The following is a 16,433-nucleotide window of genomic DNA, read 5'->3' on the forward strand; positions in this document are numbered from 1 at the left end:
AACCATTTTTCATTCCCACCAGCAATGAACAAGGGTTTTAATTTCTCCACATCCTCACCAACACTTACATTCCTATTCATTCATATCTGAGTAATCAAGTTGAAATATCTAATATTGTGCATAAATATTTATCCTATAAGAAGATCTTCTGGGATGCTCTGGTGGCGCGGTGGTTGGGAGTCCGCCTGCCCGATGCAGGGGACGCGGGTTCGTGCCGCCGTCTGGGAAGATCCCACGTGCCGCGGAGCGGCTGGGCCCGTGAGCCATGGGAGGCCACAACAGTGAGAGGCCTGCGTAGCGCAAAAAAAAAAAAAAAAAAAAAAAAAAAAAAGAAGATCTTCTAGGGGGTCAAGAAACCAAAGAACCAGACTGTCAGTTTCTAGTGAAGATATGATTAATTTAAAATTAAAGGGGAAAGAATATCTTAAATACTTTAATTGATGATTTACCTGCACTCCAGCTCATTCCAAAACGAATTTGATATGGCTGCAGAGGTACTTACAATGTAGAATTTGCATACTACCTGCATCAGAATATCTGGGGGTGCTTGTTAAAAAATATATGTAGGCTGGCCTCACCAAATTTGAGACATCAGAATCTCAGGGCATTAAAAGGGGCCTGCTTCTGGAATCTGCATTTTAAATATTATCTCTGAGTGACTTTTATATAAACTGAAATTGAGAGCCACTGGTGTAACTAGGCCAAAAATTCTCATTAGTCAAATAAGTGAATGAATCTCACTAGGATTGTCATTTAAAGCATTTATGATTAAAGGCCTTTCTGCTGTGTCAGGACTCTATGCTCTGCAGAGAGAGATGAGAGTGGCCATTTTCAGTCTTGCATGTTAATGTAATTTAAGATTATCTGGTTTTTCACCTTCTGGGTTTTGCTTAATAGATATTTTGGCATATATTTAGATCACTGATAAATAAATGAAAGCTTTAAGAAGTGTGAGCCTTACATTTTATTGAAATGGTGAGACTTTCATTATAGAACCTGACAGTAGACCCAACAGAGTAACTGAGTTCATGTTTCCATCATTAGAAGTTTTTTCTCTACAAATGCCTTTTAACGTATGCTTAGATTTTTAAATTATTAGGTGTGGAATTTTATCTTTCTTTAGGATGGTGTTTGGTAAATTGGTCACTTCAATGTTTCTGTCACTTTTGGGGATCGTGGATTTCATTAGAAAATTGTGAATACTTTACCCACTCCTCCCACCCCCAAATAACTAATGAATATCTTACTGTCCCCCATAGTTTTGAATAAATTTCTGGGGTTCCATAGATATAAGATTGAGAATACCAAGATGTTTAAACCTCTTTCTTCTTCTCTACATCTTTTATTTCTTTCTGCAAGTTAAAAAACTTCCCATTAATTTTGTTACAAGTTGGAAACTACAGTAATACCTGATATATGTACAAAACCAGATTCCTAGTCATTTCAGTCACTCAAACTGAAAGAAAGCCGAAAAGGTCTTTCTAATACAGAATAAAAGGCTGAAATGAAGCCCACGTATTTTCTATGGTAAGAGAGCTAGAGATACAACCTTGAGAAATCTTAGGCAGCAAACTAAATGCAGAAGAACACATTGACAAAGATGAAAAAGTGGAATATAACATGAGAGCTAAAGGATAGAAGGGTTTGATTTTAAAATGACAGTGTGTTCTCATTTAATGGAGAGACTAAAAGCATGATCCCCTTTGGTGGTCCCTGGGTACACTCCTTTTGCAGTAATGAGTATATGTCTACATACTGAAGACTCCTGCTCATCAAGAAAAGACAGGGTGCTATTGATTATAACATGTTTATGGAAGGTGAAATTCATTTTAGAAAGATTTCCATGAACATACAAGAAATGTTCCATAACCATAAAAAAATGGATAATGTTAGATTACTAGGACATTTTGCTGATATTAAAAGCTCCAAGATACTGTTCTTTTCTACTAGATTACTTAAGATGCTTGATTCAGTATTTCTGCCTGTTTTGCTTAAGTGATTTTTTGTGAATACGAAGGTTGAGGTTTACAATGCTATTTTTGTCTGTTCACCATTGGGGTAAAATCTTCCTTGCTCTAATAAAAAGGACTAATTTTTGCAAAGGTAACTGTTATTATTGAGATGTGTTTTTTAGCAGCTACGTCTCTGGTGACCCAAGAAGCACATTTGCAAGATGACTGACAGGGTTAGTGATGTTCCTTGTGGTCAGAAGTAGAGTGACACTTAGAATGTAAATGAGACACCAATCTCCATTAAAAAAAAAAAATCTCGTAAAGTGTCAGGCACTTTTTCTTTTTTACCTCTGTGCGTGTGGGATACTAAGGGAGTACTATTGATTCTCTTCTGGCTTCACAAAGAAAGTCACAAATATTTATACTTTTCAGAAAACAAAGATGTAAATTTAAGCAATATTACCAGGGCAATATGTTACAAAGTGTGACAATGGAATAAAGTATAATAACTGGAATCAAAGACTTTGAGGAGGTTCAAAATTATTTTCACAAAATATAGCAATGCTCTCTAAAATCTGGGTATTTTACAGAACTCCTTTGTTAGAAATTAGATTTGCAAGAGCAAGTTTTTCATGACTTATTTATTTTATAACAGGAAGTTTATACCTTTTGATCCCCTTCACCCATTTCACCCACCCCCCTCCCTTGCCTCTGGCAACCACCAATCTTTCTCTTTATCGATGGGGTTGGTGGTTTTTTTAAGATTCCACATATAAATGAGATCATACAGTCATATGGTATTTGTCTTTCTCTGTCTGACTTCTTTTACTTAGCATATTGCCCTCAAGGTCCATCCATGTTTTAAATGACAAGATTTCCTTCATTTTAATGGCTGAGTAATATTTCTGTATGTGTGTGTGTGTGTGTGTGTGTGTGTATGTAAAATATCTTCTTTATCTGTTTATCTATCAATGGACACTTAGGTTATTTCCATATCTTAGCTATTGTTAGTAATGCTGCAATGAACATGGGGGGGTGGTGCATGTATCTTTTCTGAGCTAGTGTTTTTATTTTCTTTGGATAAATCCTCAGAAGTGGAATTGCTGGATCATATGAGAGTTCTATTTTTAATTTTTAAAAGAATCTCCATACTGTTTTCCATAGTGTACAAGTACAAGAGCAATTTTATGATGCTGAAGAGATTTGCTTTTCTGCTGACACAGGGGAAACAGGAGATACATCAGTACAAAGACTTCTACATGAATGTTTATAGTAGCTTTAGTTGCATTAGCCAAACCCAAATATCCTTCAGTAGTTGAATAGAAAACAAACTGTGGTATATCCATACAATGGAGTACTACTCTGCAGAAAAAAGGGAAAGCCATTGATGATGCAGCAACATGGATGAATCAAATGATTTCAAATTATTATATTGAGTGAACAAAGTCAGGCAAGAATGAGTTTATTCTGTGTAGTTCAATTTATATTAAATTCCAGAAAATACAAACTAAACTCCAGTGAAAGAAAGATCAGTGACTGCCTGGGTGAGGGAAGAGAAAAGGGAGGGAGGAATTACAAAGAAGAACTAGAAAACTTTTGGAGGTGATGATTTCTTCACTATGTTGATTAAGGCGATGACTTCACAGGAGTATACATATATCAAAACTTACAGATTGGACACTTTACGTGTGTACAGTTCATTGTATGTTAATTACATGTCAATTAAAATTGTTAAAAAGAAAAATCAACACAAATCCCTCCCTTGCATACATCCTCTCCTCCCTTGTTCATTCTCTCCTGAGGCACCACCTTGGCAAACCACAACGTACGCTAGGTGTGGTTGGCAAAAAATAAACAACACTGACTAATAACACTTTAAAAGAAGTTGTTAGGATCTATGTATAATTTTAGAAAAACGTTTGGATGATTAGAAACCAAAAAAATTAAGCAGTGGCTATTTCCTAGTAGATTACATGATTTTTATTTTCTTTACATGTTGCTGTATGAGTGAACTCTTTACAAGGAGTACTGATTTCTTTTAGAATCATTAAAGCTAAAAAAATCTAATTTTTATTTTTAAATATTAGGCGGTCTTCTCTACAGGATGTGTTTGCTAAGGCCATGCACTGGGCTATGTAAACAAGAGGGCGCAGAAGCTGCTTTGGAGCACTGAGGGCACCCGTGTGTGTTTCAGCTGGTCTGACCTCTTTCCCCACCATTTTCCCTCCTACCTGTAGCTAGAAGATGAAATTACAACATTACGACAAGTTTTATCAGCGAAAGAAAGGCGTCTGGTTGAGATAAAACAAAAACTCGGCATGAACTTGATGAATGAATTAAAACAGAACTTCAGCAGAAGCTGGCATGACGTGCAGACTACTACTGCGTAAGTATACATTTTTCTTAAAAAAAAAATCACTCAGCCCGCTGTCTTGCCTCTTCAGTTTTTTTTCCCATGAGGCTGATTTCACACTGGTGGCTAGGGAAAAATATTTTCTCCAGAAGTAAAATAAGGAAATATGAATAATCATTAATATGTTGCATGATGCAGACTCTATAAAGTAGCTTCATGAAATAAAACTTTGTTCACCAACACTCTGTTTTCACTTAGACTACTTTTATGGAGTTGTACAGTTTAAAGTTCTTTCTCTCTATTATATATATGTATTTTTTAACATTTATTAAATATACACTTTTTCCTTATGTTTTCTCATAAAATTCTAAATCCTCAGAATACTTGGCATTCACTGCATATTTTGGTTAACAGCTTTAAAAACTGTACAGACTTTTTGTCCATTTACATGAAAAGAAAAGCTTGTACCTCTCATGTATGGGGGTGTGCTTTTATCCCCACTACTCTAGGGAATGTTAGAACTGGGTTAAGGCCACATGAAATAATAGAACATTTTGGTTTCTGCCCCCGGTTTCTGGCACAGAGCTCCCAAAACCCTTATAATTTCCTATACCAGGAGCATCTTTTTTTCTAACATTTGCATTTTGACCCTGGTTCCTGACACAGAGTTCCTAGATCCCTTGGAATTTCCTGGGTGATAGCAGTATCCTTGGTTCTAATGAGGTGACTCTTGGACTCCTGGATGAGGGCTGGTCACCAGAAAGACCAAGCCATGATTAGAAGCTTGGAACTGTCAGTCCCACACCCCTGTTCTCTAGAGAGGGAAAAGGAGCTGGAAGTGATCTATCATGCCTACATGATGAAGCCTCCATAGCAATCTCAAAAATATGGGGTTTGGAGAGCTTTAGGGTTGCTGAACACATGGAGGTGCTGGGAGGGTGGTGTACCAGGAGAGGGAATGGAAGCTCAGTACCCATCCCCACATGCCTCTTCCATCTGGTTGTACATCTATATCTTTAATCATATCATTTTTAGAATAAATCAGTAACCTAGTAAGAAACCTGTTTTCCTGAGTTCTGTGAGCTACTCTAGCAAATTAATTGAACTCAAGGAGGAGGTCGTGGGGACCTCTGATTTATAGCCCAGTGGTCAGGAGCACTGGTGGTAATCTGGACTTGCGATTGGCATCTGGAGTGAGGTGAGTGGGAGGCAGTCCTGTGGGGCTGAGCCCTTAACCTGTGGGATCTGACTCGATCTCCGGGTAGATCATGTCAGAAGTGAGTTAAATTGTAGGACGTCCAGCTGGTGTCACAGAATTGCTTGGTGTGTGGAACCCCCCCCCCATAGCTGATGTCAGAAGTATTGTGAGTCTGATAGTAATGTGAGAGTAAAGGAGAAACACAGGAGAAGCAAGTTTTTCCTACCTAGACCAACAGAAATGTTTTCAGCTTTGCCATTATCTTCCTGTCTGATGTTAGGCAAGGTACAGAATAGGTTTGGGTATTCTACAATCATGCTTTCATGGGGTTACTTTTTAAATTATGTGAAATATTTAACTACTGTGGTACTTCTCTAATGATTTAAAATATTTTGCTTGCCAGGGGGTCTTGTGCCAAAGCGAAGAAGGTGCCCGCATCATAATGCGATCCTTCTTCCTTTTGAGTGTTGGGAGCTGGGGGCCGATGGAGAAACCACAGAGGCTTCTATCCCTTGACCCCAGATTCCACCATCAAGAAATTTTTGTCTTTGTGTTATGCATTTTCTTCCCTAGTATTCCTCCTTGGAAGGCAAAGATATTACATTGCTAGTATCTAAGTGGGAAACAATTTTATTCTTTGCTGGTACTTTTCTCCCAGGCATAGAGGGGCCTGGTAGTAAGAAAAGGTACCCATGATGGACAGCAATTATTTCAGTTTGGCTGGGGCCCGACTTTGCCTGCTGGTTCCTGAGAACTAAGATCTAAGACCTTAGTGAAGATACCCTTTGCATGAGGAGTTAGATCTAAGAGGAGCCTGACGTCTCCACACTGTGGTTCCCTTAGTGTCCATGTAAAGGGGAATATTCTCTCCAACTCTAAGAGCCTAGCAATTCTATCTGCATCTGTGCATGTGTACCCCATGGGCTCAATCAGAAAGGGTCAGGACACAGTCCAGAGTAGGGCAGGATGGAGCCAGGGAGCCCATCAGTGTCTCTCCAGAGGTTAACCAACCTTCCCCAACCTGATGATTATGGAAGAAGATAAGAAACTACACACTGATGTTTATCAATTTAAAATATATATATCGCCAACACCATATGAACAATCTCCTGAAAATTCAGGAGAGCTGGATTTTAGGCACTAAATTAAATGAGCTTATCTGTCAGTAGTTTTGCTTTTTGTCTTTGCACTTTGGTGGCCTATACCAATTAATGGCCCTGATAGGGTGAGGCCGAGCCATCTCTAATTCCCTGGGTCTGGTGGCCTCTGTATTTAATCCAGGTCTAGGGTTTCTTGTCACTTGATCTGAGCTTCCTTCTGGGGTGTCAGAACCAGGCAGGATCTTTCTGCTTGGCCTCCCTGACCACACTGCAAGGATAAGAGAACCCAGTGGAGGGAGGGCAATTCTGGCTCTTCTGTTGCTGAGAGGAGGGAGGGAGCAGCGAATATCTAAGCAGGGGGTGTGGCCAGTTTGTTCTGGGTCTGCCAGGGCAGGCGGCGGGGGGTGGGGTGTGGGGGTTTGGGGGGTGGGGTGTGGGGGGGTGGGGGGGTGAGGGGAATGGGTCATGGTTTCCTGAGACATGGAATTAGAGCAGGCAAGTTCAAGGAAGGCTTGTAGCCTCTTTGCACACTGGAGAATGTATAGTTTCTGGTTTTCCCATGTTTGAAAAAACCAATTGGTTTTATAGTCAGGCAGTACACTTAGTATCAAGCTTTTTGTTGAATGAGTAGAACAGAGTTATTCCCTGGGTTATCGAGTTTAAAGTCGTGGTCAGGAAAACAGAGTTTTGTTTTTGTTTATTTTACAAGTAACCGGTTAAAAGCTAAGTGTGACAGGGTTGTAACGCCAAATCCAGGGTATTGTAGGGGATGTAAAGCAGGGGATGGAACCTTGCCTGGGGTCTCAGGGAAGCTTTTTTGAGTAAGATGTTTAAGCAGAACTCTGGAGGATGATTTGGAGTTTAATCCGGCCACCGGGGGCAGGAGGAACGTCCTGGGGGACGCACAGGCACAGCCTGGTTGAGGCTGACAGAGAAGGCTGCTTCTCCTAAGGAAAATCCATCCAATTACTTAGTCTTGTTGAGATGGTGGGGAGAAGGGGCCGGGGCTTGTGGCATATGTTTATAACAGAGTTATTCTTTATCCACAGGCAATAGAAAGCTGTTAGGGGGGTCCTGACAGTTTGTTTACCCAACAAGTGTTAGTGAGTGTCTGCTATTAGGCGTTATTACCCAGGGGCTAATCTAAGCCCTCAGGATACAGGATTCAACAAGATGGACAAAGTTCCTAATCTCTATGAGTGTTGAAAGGGAAAAGGGCAGGAAACAAGCAGCAAACAAATGAGGATCTGTCCGGATGCTATGATGAAGACAGCATAGGTTGAGGTACTAGAGAGTGACTTACCGGAGAGGGTGGAAGCTGCTTTGATGGGTCCCTGACAGGGAAATCCTGTCCTGGGAGGTTTCTTTGAGCTGAGACCTGAATGACAGAAAGATACGATCTTGTGAGGATCTGGGGAAGAGCTTTCAGGCTGAGAAAACAATTACCACAAGGACACTGAGGCAAGACCTAGCTTTACAGGTTTCAGGGAGCAGAGGAAAGGGCTGTGTCTGTAGTGTAGTGAGAGGAGCTTGAGGTCAGAGCCTCTGGGGCCTCCCAGGCCAAGGGGAGGAGTGAGGATTTTATTCCAAGAGCTTTGGATGCCGTTGGAGAATTTGCAGCAGGAAGTGACTTGTTCTAATTCACCTTTTAAAAAGAACATTCTGGTTAGTATGTGTAATATAGATTGTGAAGAGGCAGGAATGGAAACCAGAAAATCATTTATAAGACTGTTGCAGTGGCCCAGGTCGTGATGGAGAGTCATGAGCAGAGAGGGTACAGGATCTGGAGGTCAACCCAATGGGACTTCCCAGTGGTTTGGATGTGGGGGGTTGAGGGAAATAGGGGGATCAAATGTGACCTTAGGTCTCTGACTTGGGCTACTGGGTGAATACTGAGACTGGTTACAGCAATGGGGATTTAGCGTCGTAGTTAAGCTGGTGGGCTGTGGACTCCAACCAATTACCTGGTTTGAAATCTAGGTCCCCTGCCTCCATGAAATGAGATCGTATTAGTACCTGTTGTAGGTAGTGAGGATTCAATGAGTGCAGAACAGTGTCTGACACTTTGTAGGCCTGTTTGCTGTTCTAAGAAACAGGTCCAGTGAGGACACCCAAGAATTCTGCTTTGGCTGTGCGCAGTCTGAGATGTCCAGTAGATAAACAAGTTTATATATTGAGAGGGCAACTCGGAGGAAAAGTCAAGGATGGAAATGGACATTTGCGTCATCTACATATTGATGCATTGAAAGCTGCAGACCTAGGTGAGATTTCCTCAGAGATTAGTTAATAAATACAGATGATCATGGACTCACTAACCTTTAGGAATGATGTGAACTTTCCTTTGTAAAGAAGAATAAATCTCTTTCTTAAGAGGGAGGCATGAGTCTATCAGCAACATAATTTCAGGAGAGCATCTTTCTCCCACCATTTTTTATTGGCTGCTGAGGGAAAGGGAAAAGGCTTAATCATATGTTGTGGGGAGGGGGGCGGACAGAAAAGCAGAATCTATTTTCCCCCTGAATATTTAAATGCCTGCTATTAGTGTCCATGATACCCATTCTAGAACCATATCTATACCTCATACAATGAAATTTTGATGTGGGGGGAATGATGAACTGGGGTAAGGTTAGATTGGATAGAATTAGATTTCAAAGCACTAAAAAGAATTTCAGCTGTCAGAGTATTGCAGGTATCCCAGAGGCAATACTTTGCATACTGATTAAGCAATCATGACCTATTTAATTTGATTTATAATGAAAAGAAAATCTGTGATATGTTAATGAAAGATCTTGGCATATTTTAGTCTGTGGTAGGATTCAAAGTGGAATAGGACCAGATGAGTAGGAATAACTATACCGCAGACTAAAATTATCTCCTTTATAGAAAGATAACCATACAGTAGTAGGTCAAGAGGCCATCTGTGTCCCTGGGTTTGTCGTTGCTGTTGTTTTTGTCATAGTTTTTTATTTGCCTTGATTTTGGAGAATCTAAGGACACTCACAAAAAATTCCCCCCACCCTCATCCTGAAGCTTTTTAATGTTTTTAGGCTTCAAGGAAGCATGGGGGAGGTGGGCGGCTTTGGGGTGAAGAGGTGGGGAGACCACCGGAGGAGAAATTGAATCTCTTCTGGAAATAGAAGGAAAAGGAATTTGTAAGGTTGATGTCGTGGTGGGCTCTTAAAACTGATATGCTTCATTTTAGTGAGCGTTCAGCCTTTGCTAACCGGTGAAATTGCCCACCAGTAAACACTGAGTTGTATCATAGAACAAATGGTAAGTCTACAAAGGGGAGAAGGTTGTGGAATGGAATTTAAACCATTCCATCTTTTCGGAAAGCTTAATAACTTCATCCTATATACAGAGGAGTAAAACTCTAACATTCAGCATTAAAAAAAATGCACAGTGCTTGAAAATTGAAGCTCAGTTTATGATTTATTTACTGTTTGCTTTTGTGCTTCTAAGACTTCCAGCTTATTATGGTCAGTAAAGATTATTATCTCTTTTTATGAGGAGCCTGTTGTGGCACCATTGGGTTCAGAAGTGCCAGTGAAGATTAAAGACCTAATTTAAAAAGACCACGTAGCGCATCTCTCACATGGTCGTTCATTCTTCTTACCTTTCGGCTTTCATCTTATCACACAAGGTAGGAAGTAGGATCTACTTTTCTAGATTCAAGTGGTAAATCTATGTTTTGATAGTGTGTTTAGGAAAGCTTTGGAAGAAAATAAGCCTAAATAGTTTTTGTGTCTTTGGTGAAATTCTGCATATGCAACTGTTCAAGTAATACTCTCTTTTAAATTCCATAATAGAAAACAGATTTGGGCTATAAGATATCTTCTTGTAAAAAGACTATTGAATTTAAATTTTTCTCTTTGATCCGTATGTAGAAAAATGCTTTAAGTCAGAACATGTTAGAAGATGACATGTTTTCTCCTTTTGATTATTAACACTGACTTTCAAATCTGTAAGACATGAAGAGGAATCTGCATGAAAAGTCAACAGAATGCCTTTTATTTGACTTGCAGAGAACCTCACCCCACACTACTGAAGAGCCCCTTGTTGGTATGCTGGCCAAACAGCTCACCTGTTCTAGCAGTTAAATGCTACCCATTCCTTAAAGATGTGCGTGTGCACGCACACACACACACACACACACACACGAGTGCAATGGAATATTATTCAGCCATGAGAAAGAAGGAAGTCCTGCTGTTTGCGACAACATGGATGGACCTTGAGGGCATTATGCTAAGTGAAGTAAGTCACAGAAGGACAGATACTGCATGGTATTACTTATATGTGGAATCTAAAATAAAGTCAAACTCTTGGAAACAAAGTTCAAGGGTGGTTGCTAGAGGTGGGCGTATGGGTGAAATAGGGAGAGGTTGGTAAGAATACATACTTTCAGTTATAAGATGAATAAGGTCTGAGGATCTAATGTATTATCATGACTATAGTTGGTAACACTGTATTGTATAATTGAAATTTGCTAAGAGAGTAGAACTTAAATGTTCTCATCTATACACACACACACACACACACACGTTTGTGAGGTGATAGATATGTTAATTTACTAGATGGAAAAGAGTCCTTTCACAGTGTATATGTATATCAAATCCAATATCTCACAATTTTGTTTTGTCAGTTATACCTCAGTAAAGCTAGAAGCGGGGAAGCTATCTGTTCCAGCCAAACTGAATCTCTGAAAAGTAAAGCCTATTTTTCTGTTGACTTTCATCGGAAAAGAGGAAGATTACTTGTACTCAAAACAAGCAAACAAAATGCATCTTCAGTAGGTTAACGCATACAAAGTGCTTAATAAATATGAGCTGCCATTTGCTTATCACAGTTAAACTTTTGCCAAAGAAAGGTTCAACACTGGACCACATTCGAGCCTTGTTGGGAAGTGCAGGTTCCTCCAAAGCTACTGTTTGCTGGATTGCTTTAGAGCACGCAAGGAAGACTTGCCCTCACTCACCTTAAGGTCGCTGTGGCTCTTCTCCAGAGTTAGAAACTTCACACTGCCAAGTCCTGACTCTGCACATGTAGCTGAAGCTGGGGCATCCCAGCCTCCAGAATCCAGAGGAAACTCACGTGACTCTTGCTCTAGTTGATTCAGGCACTGGGGATACAGTGAGGATGAACAAGATGTGGTTCTGCCCTCAGGAAGTTCAGGCGAGTCCCAGAGAGAGGTTTAAAAACCATAATTGCAGCACATTGGGAGGATGTTTGCAAAGAGCTTAGCAGAAGGGCTTATGGGAAACCTGAGGAGAGGCACCCAACACAGACCTCTTGAAGCAAATACTCCCAATTTTCTTGCCTCCCAGTGCACAGTTGACAGCAACCTGAGGATATCTTTTTTCTTTTTAAGAAATTAATTAATTTATTTATTTATTTATTTATGGCTGCGTTGGGTCTCTGTCGTTGCGCGCAGGCTTTCTATAGTTGCGGTCAGCGGGGGCTTCTCATTGCGGTGGCTTCTCTTGCTGCGCAGCACGGGCTCTAGGAGCACGGGCTTCAGTAGTTGTGGCACACAGGCTCAGTAGTTGTGACTTGCAGGCTCTAGGGCGCAGGCCCAGTAGTTGTGGCACATATGCTTAGTTGCTCCGCGGCATGTGAGATCTTCCCAGATCAGGACAGGGCTCAAGCCCATGTCCCCTGCATAGTCAGGCAGATTCTTAACTGCTGTGCCACCAGGGAAGTCCCTGAGGATATCTTAACACTTGATTTTTATTTAAGGAAAATGTGTTAGTTGTCTGCTCTATCAGTTATGGAACTCAGCAATGGTATAATTTATATTTAGCTTAAAATAAGAGATGCTAGTAATGTAAAATGCCAAATACCACTTCCATTTAAATTATAAGGTTGTCAAGTCAATCAGGATGTTAGTATTTAAATTGTTTTTCATTATTTGAATACTATTGAACATAATTTTATGTGATAGAGTTGAAAAAACAGTTTTCAGTATTAGTAGTACAAACCATGTACAGAATTTCATGGCACAATAAAGGGAGTAAAATGCAAATACACCGACTTCCTTGGGGGTTATCTGTGGCCTGACAGAAGAACGTTGTTTCAAGACACAGGCTCCTAGCCTCTGGATGAGGATGTATATTACTTATTCAGTTTTAAGATCAAGCCCAATTAGGATGCACCATAAGGTACAGGGTCTGTGCCGTGCACAACTCCACAGGGACCCTTCACTTAGGCTGTAATGTGTGTGGTGCTTCTTGGAGCTTTTAAATGCTCTGAGCCTGCTGACCTATTTCTCATGGATTCCCTAGTTATTTTGTTCGTGGAGCTCACTTCCCCATGTATAACCCTCTCTCATTGCCTAACCCCTAGAAATCTCTTGTCCTCAATTATTGGTCTCTAAGTAATGTATATAAGGACTACTAATTGTTTTCAAGAAATGTAGTGGTTAGCCTAGGGGAAGAGGCCTAAAAGTGTGGGTAGAAAATGTGCATCTTAAAATTTCTCGAAATATAGTATTATTATTTCTCTCCACAAACACTGGAGTTGATCTAATTCACCCTTGTCATCTCCTAGGCAACAAGACACTGATCGAAGGCGGGCACACTGCCTACTCTAACCCTACCTCTGTCATTAAAGAGTCACTCAGCTCTTCTGGGCCTCAGTTTCATCATCTGTAGTCTTAAGGGATCGGGCTCTAGTGCCTTTCAGATTTAACATTTTATAATTCCCAGAAATAAAGAGTTATCAGTCCCCAAAATCTTTAACACTCCATTGAGCTATCCATATGTTTGATTTTTTTTTTTTTTTTTTTTTGGCGGTACGCGGGCCTCTCACTGTTGTGGCCTCTCCCATTGTGGAGCACAGGCTCCAGATGTGCAGGCTCAGCGGCCATGGCTCACGGGCCCAGCCGCTCTGCGGCATGTGGGATCTTCCCAGACTGGGAAACGAACCCGCGTCCCCTGCATTGGCAGGCGGACTCTCAACCACTGCGCCACCAGGGCAGCCCTATATGTTTGAATTTTAACTTTGAAATTTCACATAGATATAGAGATGCATTTTTCATGGTGAGAACTTAAATGTCCCTAATACCTCACTAAAGTAGTCAGATGCCTGTAAACACCTGTCTCACATTTTGATACAGAAGCGTGTTTAAAACATAATGTGCTAACCCTTATTGCTTACTATATGTAGAGTCACCCCTAGGTATCTGCGGGGGTTTTGTCCCAGAACCCGTGCAGATACCAAAATCCATGGATGCTCAAGTCCCTTATATAAAATGGTGTAGTATTTGCATATGACCTATATGCATCCTCCCAGACACATGAAGTCATCTCTAGATACTTATAATACCTAATGCAGTGTAAATAGTTCTAAATACAGTGTAAATGCTATGGAAATAGTTACCCACTGATGGCAAATTCAAGTTTTGCTTTTTAGAACTTCCTGGAATTTTTTTCCTGAATATTTTCCATTTGTGGTTGATTGAATGCACAGATGCAGAGCCCACAGACGTGGCGGGCTAACTGTACTTCTCCCTGACCGGCTAGTTTTAAATGAAGCCATTAAATTTAGAATGTCTCACACACACACAAAGTGTTCAAAAGTCACTTCTTACCTCAAAATTCAAAGCATTCTCAAATGTATAAAAGTTAAACTACGTGGAAAGTTTACAAGTAAATTAAATATTTGCTTTAATTGCAAGAAATTCCTGAAAGAAATGCAGGACCAACCCAAGAAGGAGTTCTCTAACTGGTACCCAGTCCCAGCCTCATGCAAAGATCACAGTGTGACAGAGTAATTTTTTACTTTTCCCTGAGTCACCTTTCAGGCCTTACAGATGCAGTACTGAGTGGATACCCAATTGACTGTCTTCCCTTGGCTTTCCTTGATTCCCTCTTCTGTGCCCATTTTCCCCCAGCACCCAACTCTGTTCCTCTGACACTCACTTGGCCAAGACCCCAGGTGAGTGATGATGGTGAATTGAACTTAGGCAGAGACCAGTAGAGATGGTGAGACTGTAGACAGATTCTAGATCTATTTGGAGGGCTGAACTAGCAGGGTCTCTTGATGGGTTGGCTATGGAGTGTGAAAGGAATAGTAGGGAAAAGAAGATACAAAGTCTCCTCTTTGGGTTATTTAATGGATTACTCTATTTCCTCACCAATATGCCTGAGAAACTTTTGCATAGGGAAACGTTTTCCTTGCTAATTAGAATTGAGCCTAATTCTAAATTCCAGTCCATAGTGCAAGACCATGTTTCATCTGTGTATAATATAGTGCCTTCCTCACTTCCATCATGTATGGATTTCATGTTTTACAGGCCATTTTCCATAGATCTGATTTTTAGGGGTTTTTTGGGCCATGCTGTGCAGCTTGTGGGATCTTAGTTCCCCAACCGGGGATCGAACCCGTGCCCTCAGCAGTGAAAGCACAGAATCGTAGCCACTGGACCTCCAGGGAGTTCCCTCTATAGATCTGATTTCATGGCCGGGTTACTACTTTGTGAAAACTTTGTCAGCATCCTAAAAATATAACTGGAATAGCAATTCCACATTTTTCTTTGTTTATTTGTAAATAAATCCTTTTGTTTTTAAGGCTAAAACTACTACCTTTAAATCTTTGTTTTAAAGGCTATCTCTATGCCTAGTTAATCCAAGCATCAGGACACTGCTTTGGGAACCTGTTTAGTAGCATGTTTCTTCTGAAGAATTCTCAGCATATGCCATTTCAAGATCATACCTCCTGAATTCTTGTAATAATGATTGAGGTTTTTATTTCTGGTCCACATTTAGTGCTATATTAACTGCCTTATCACTAATAAGAAGTTAGAGATTAATATTTTATTTTATGTGTAATCTGCCTGCAATTCCATGATTTCACATGATCAAAAATATTCTCCCACCATAATTAAATCCTAACATCCTATAGTAAAATGTAAAAAGAAAGTTGTAATTTGAATAACTGATATTTTTGTAACTTGGCAGCGAACAAAATTAAGCAAACATTCTAAAAGCTGTTCCTTTCTTTCATCTTCCCACTTCTCATTTGCTGCTTGACCCAGAGCCGTCTGGGGTCCACCACCCCTAATCACATACCTCTCCCCAGAGACAAATTACCTCCCGTTCACCAAATTCTGCTTTGACCCTTATTCCTGTCGGTCTTTCCCTATTCCCTAGAAAATGTCTGTTTAGTAAATGAATATTTGGTTTGGTTTTATCATCTAGATAATACTTGATTTTTATACTTCCTGAAAAACAGGCACTGTGTAAATAAATAACATACGGTGCTGATAATATCAGACTCATTCCTTCCTGCTAACAAAAAAAGAATAATAGAATACCATGTTAATAAAGTGATTTCAGTCCCAAGGAAGACCAAGGAGCATGTTTTAAAGCATTTGTGTAGAGTCTGATAGTATATTTAGGGCCGGATGATTTGTGGGAGGTGGAAGGGTGGGAGGGATAACGGAAGTTCCTACACAATGAATTTCACAGGACATAGTCTTCTTAGATGTACCATATGCATGCGAGTGTTCTAGGCTAAGCAAGGAGCTTTGGGGGAACTTACCTGGGACCAACATATATTGGAAGAAGATGGTATGTGCATTATAAGAATTAGTTTATAGTGAGAAGCAGCCACATAGCAGCCGCATAGCACAGGGAGATCAGCTCGGTGCTTTGTGACCACCTAGAGGAGTGGGATAGGGAGGGTGGGAAGGAGACACAAGAGGGAGGAGATATGGGGATATATGTATATGTAGAGCTGATTCACTTTGTTATAAAGCAGAAACTAACACACCAGTGTAAAGCAATTATACTCCAATAAAGATGTTAAAAAAAGAAGAATTCGTTTATTTT

The 16,433-nt window shown here is 40.3% G+C and overlaps 1 protein-coding gene across 2 annotated transcripts in view; it reads left to right on the plus strand.

Annotated features, from left to right (window-relative positions):
* Positions 1–16,433, plus strand: part of TPD52L1 (TPD52 like 1) — a 95,306-nt gene that overhangs the window by 63,320 nt on the left and 15,553 nt on the right. For both annotated transcript variants that reach the window (XM_081250873.1, XM_081250872.1), the window contains exon 3: positions 4,190–4,338. In XM_081250873.1, the coding sequence (XP_081106999.1) occupies positions 4,190–4,338 (149 nt within the window). The remainder of the gene's footprint in view (positions 1–4,189; positions 4,339–16,433) is intronic.

This window comes from Mesoplodon bidens, assembly GCF_964165515.1.
Source record: "Mesoplodon bidens genome assembly, chromosome: 12".
Classification (NCBI taxonomy): domain Eukaryota; kingdom Metazoa; phylum Chordata; class Mammalia; order Artiodactyla; family Ziphiidae; genus Mesoplodon; species Mesoplodon bidens.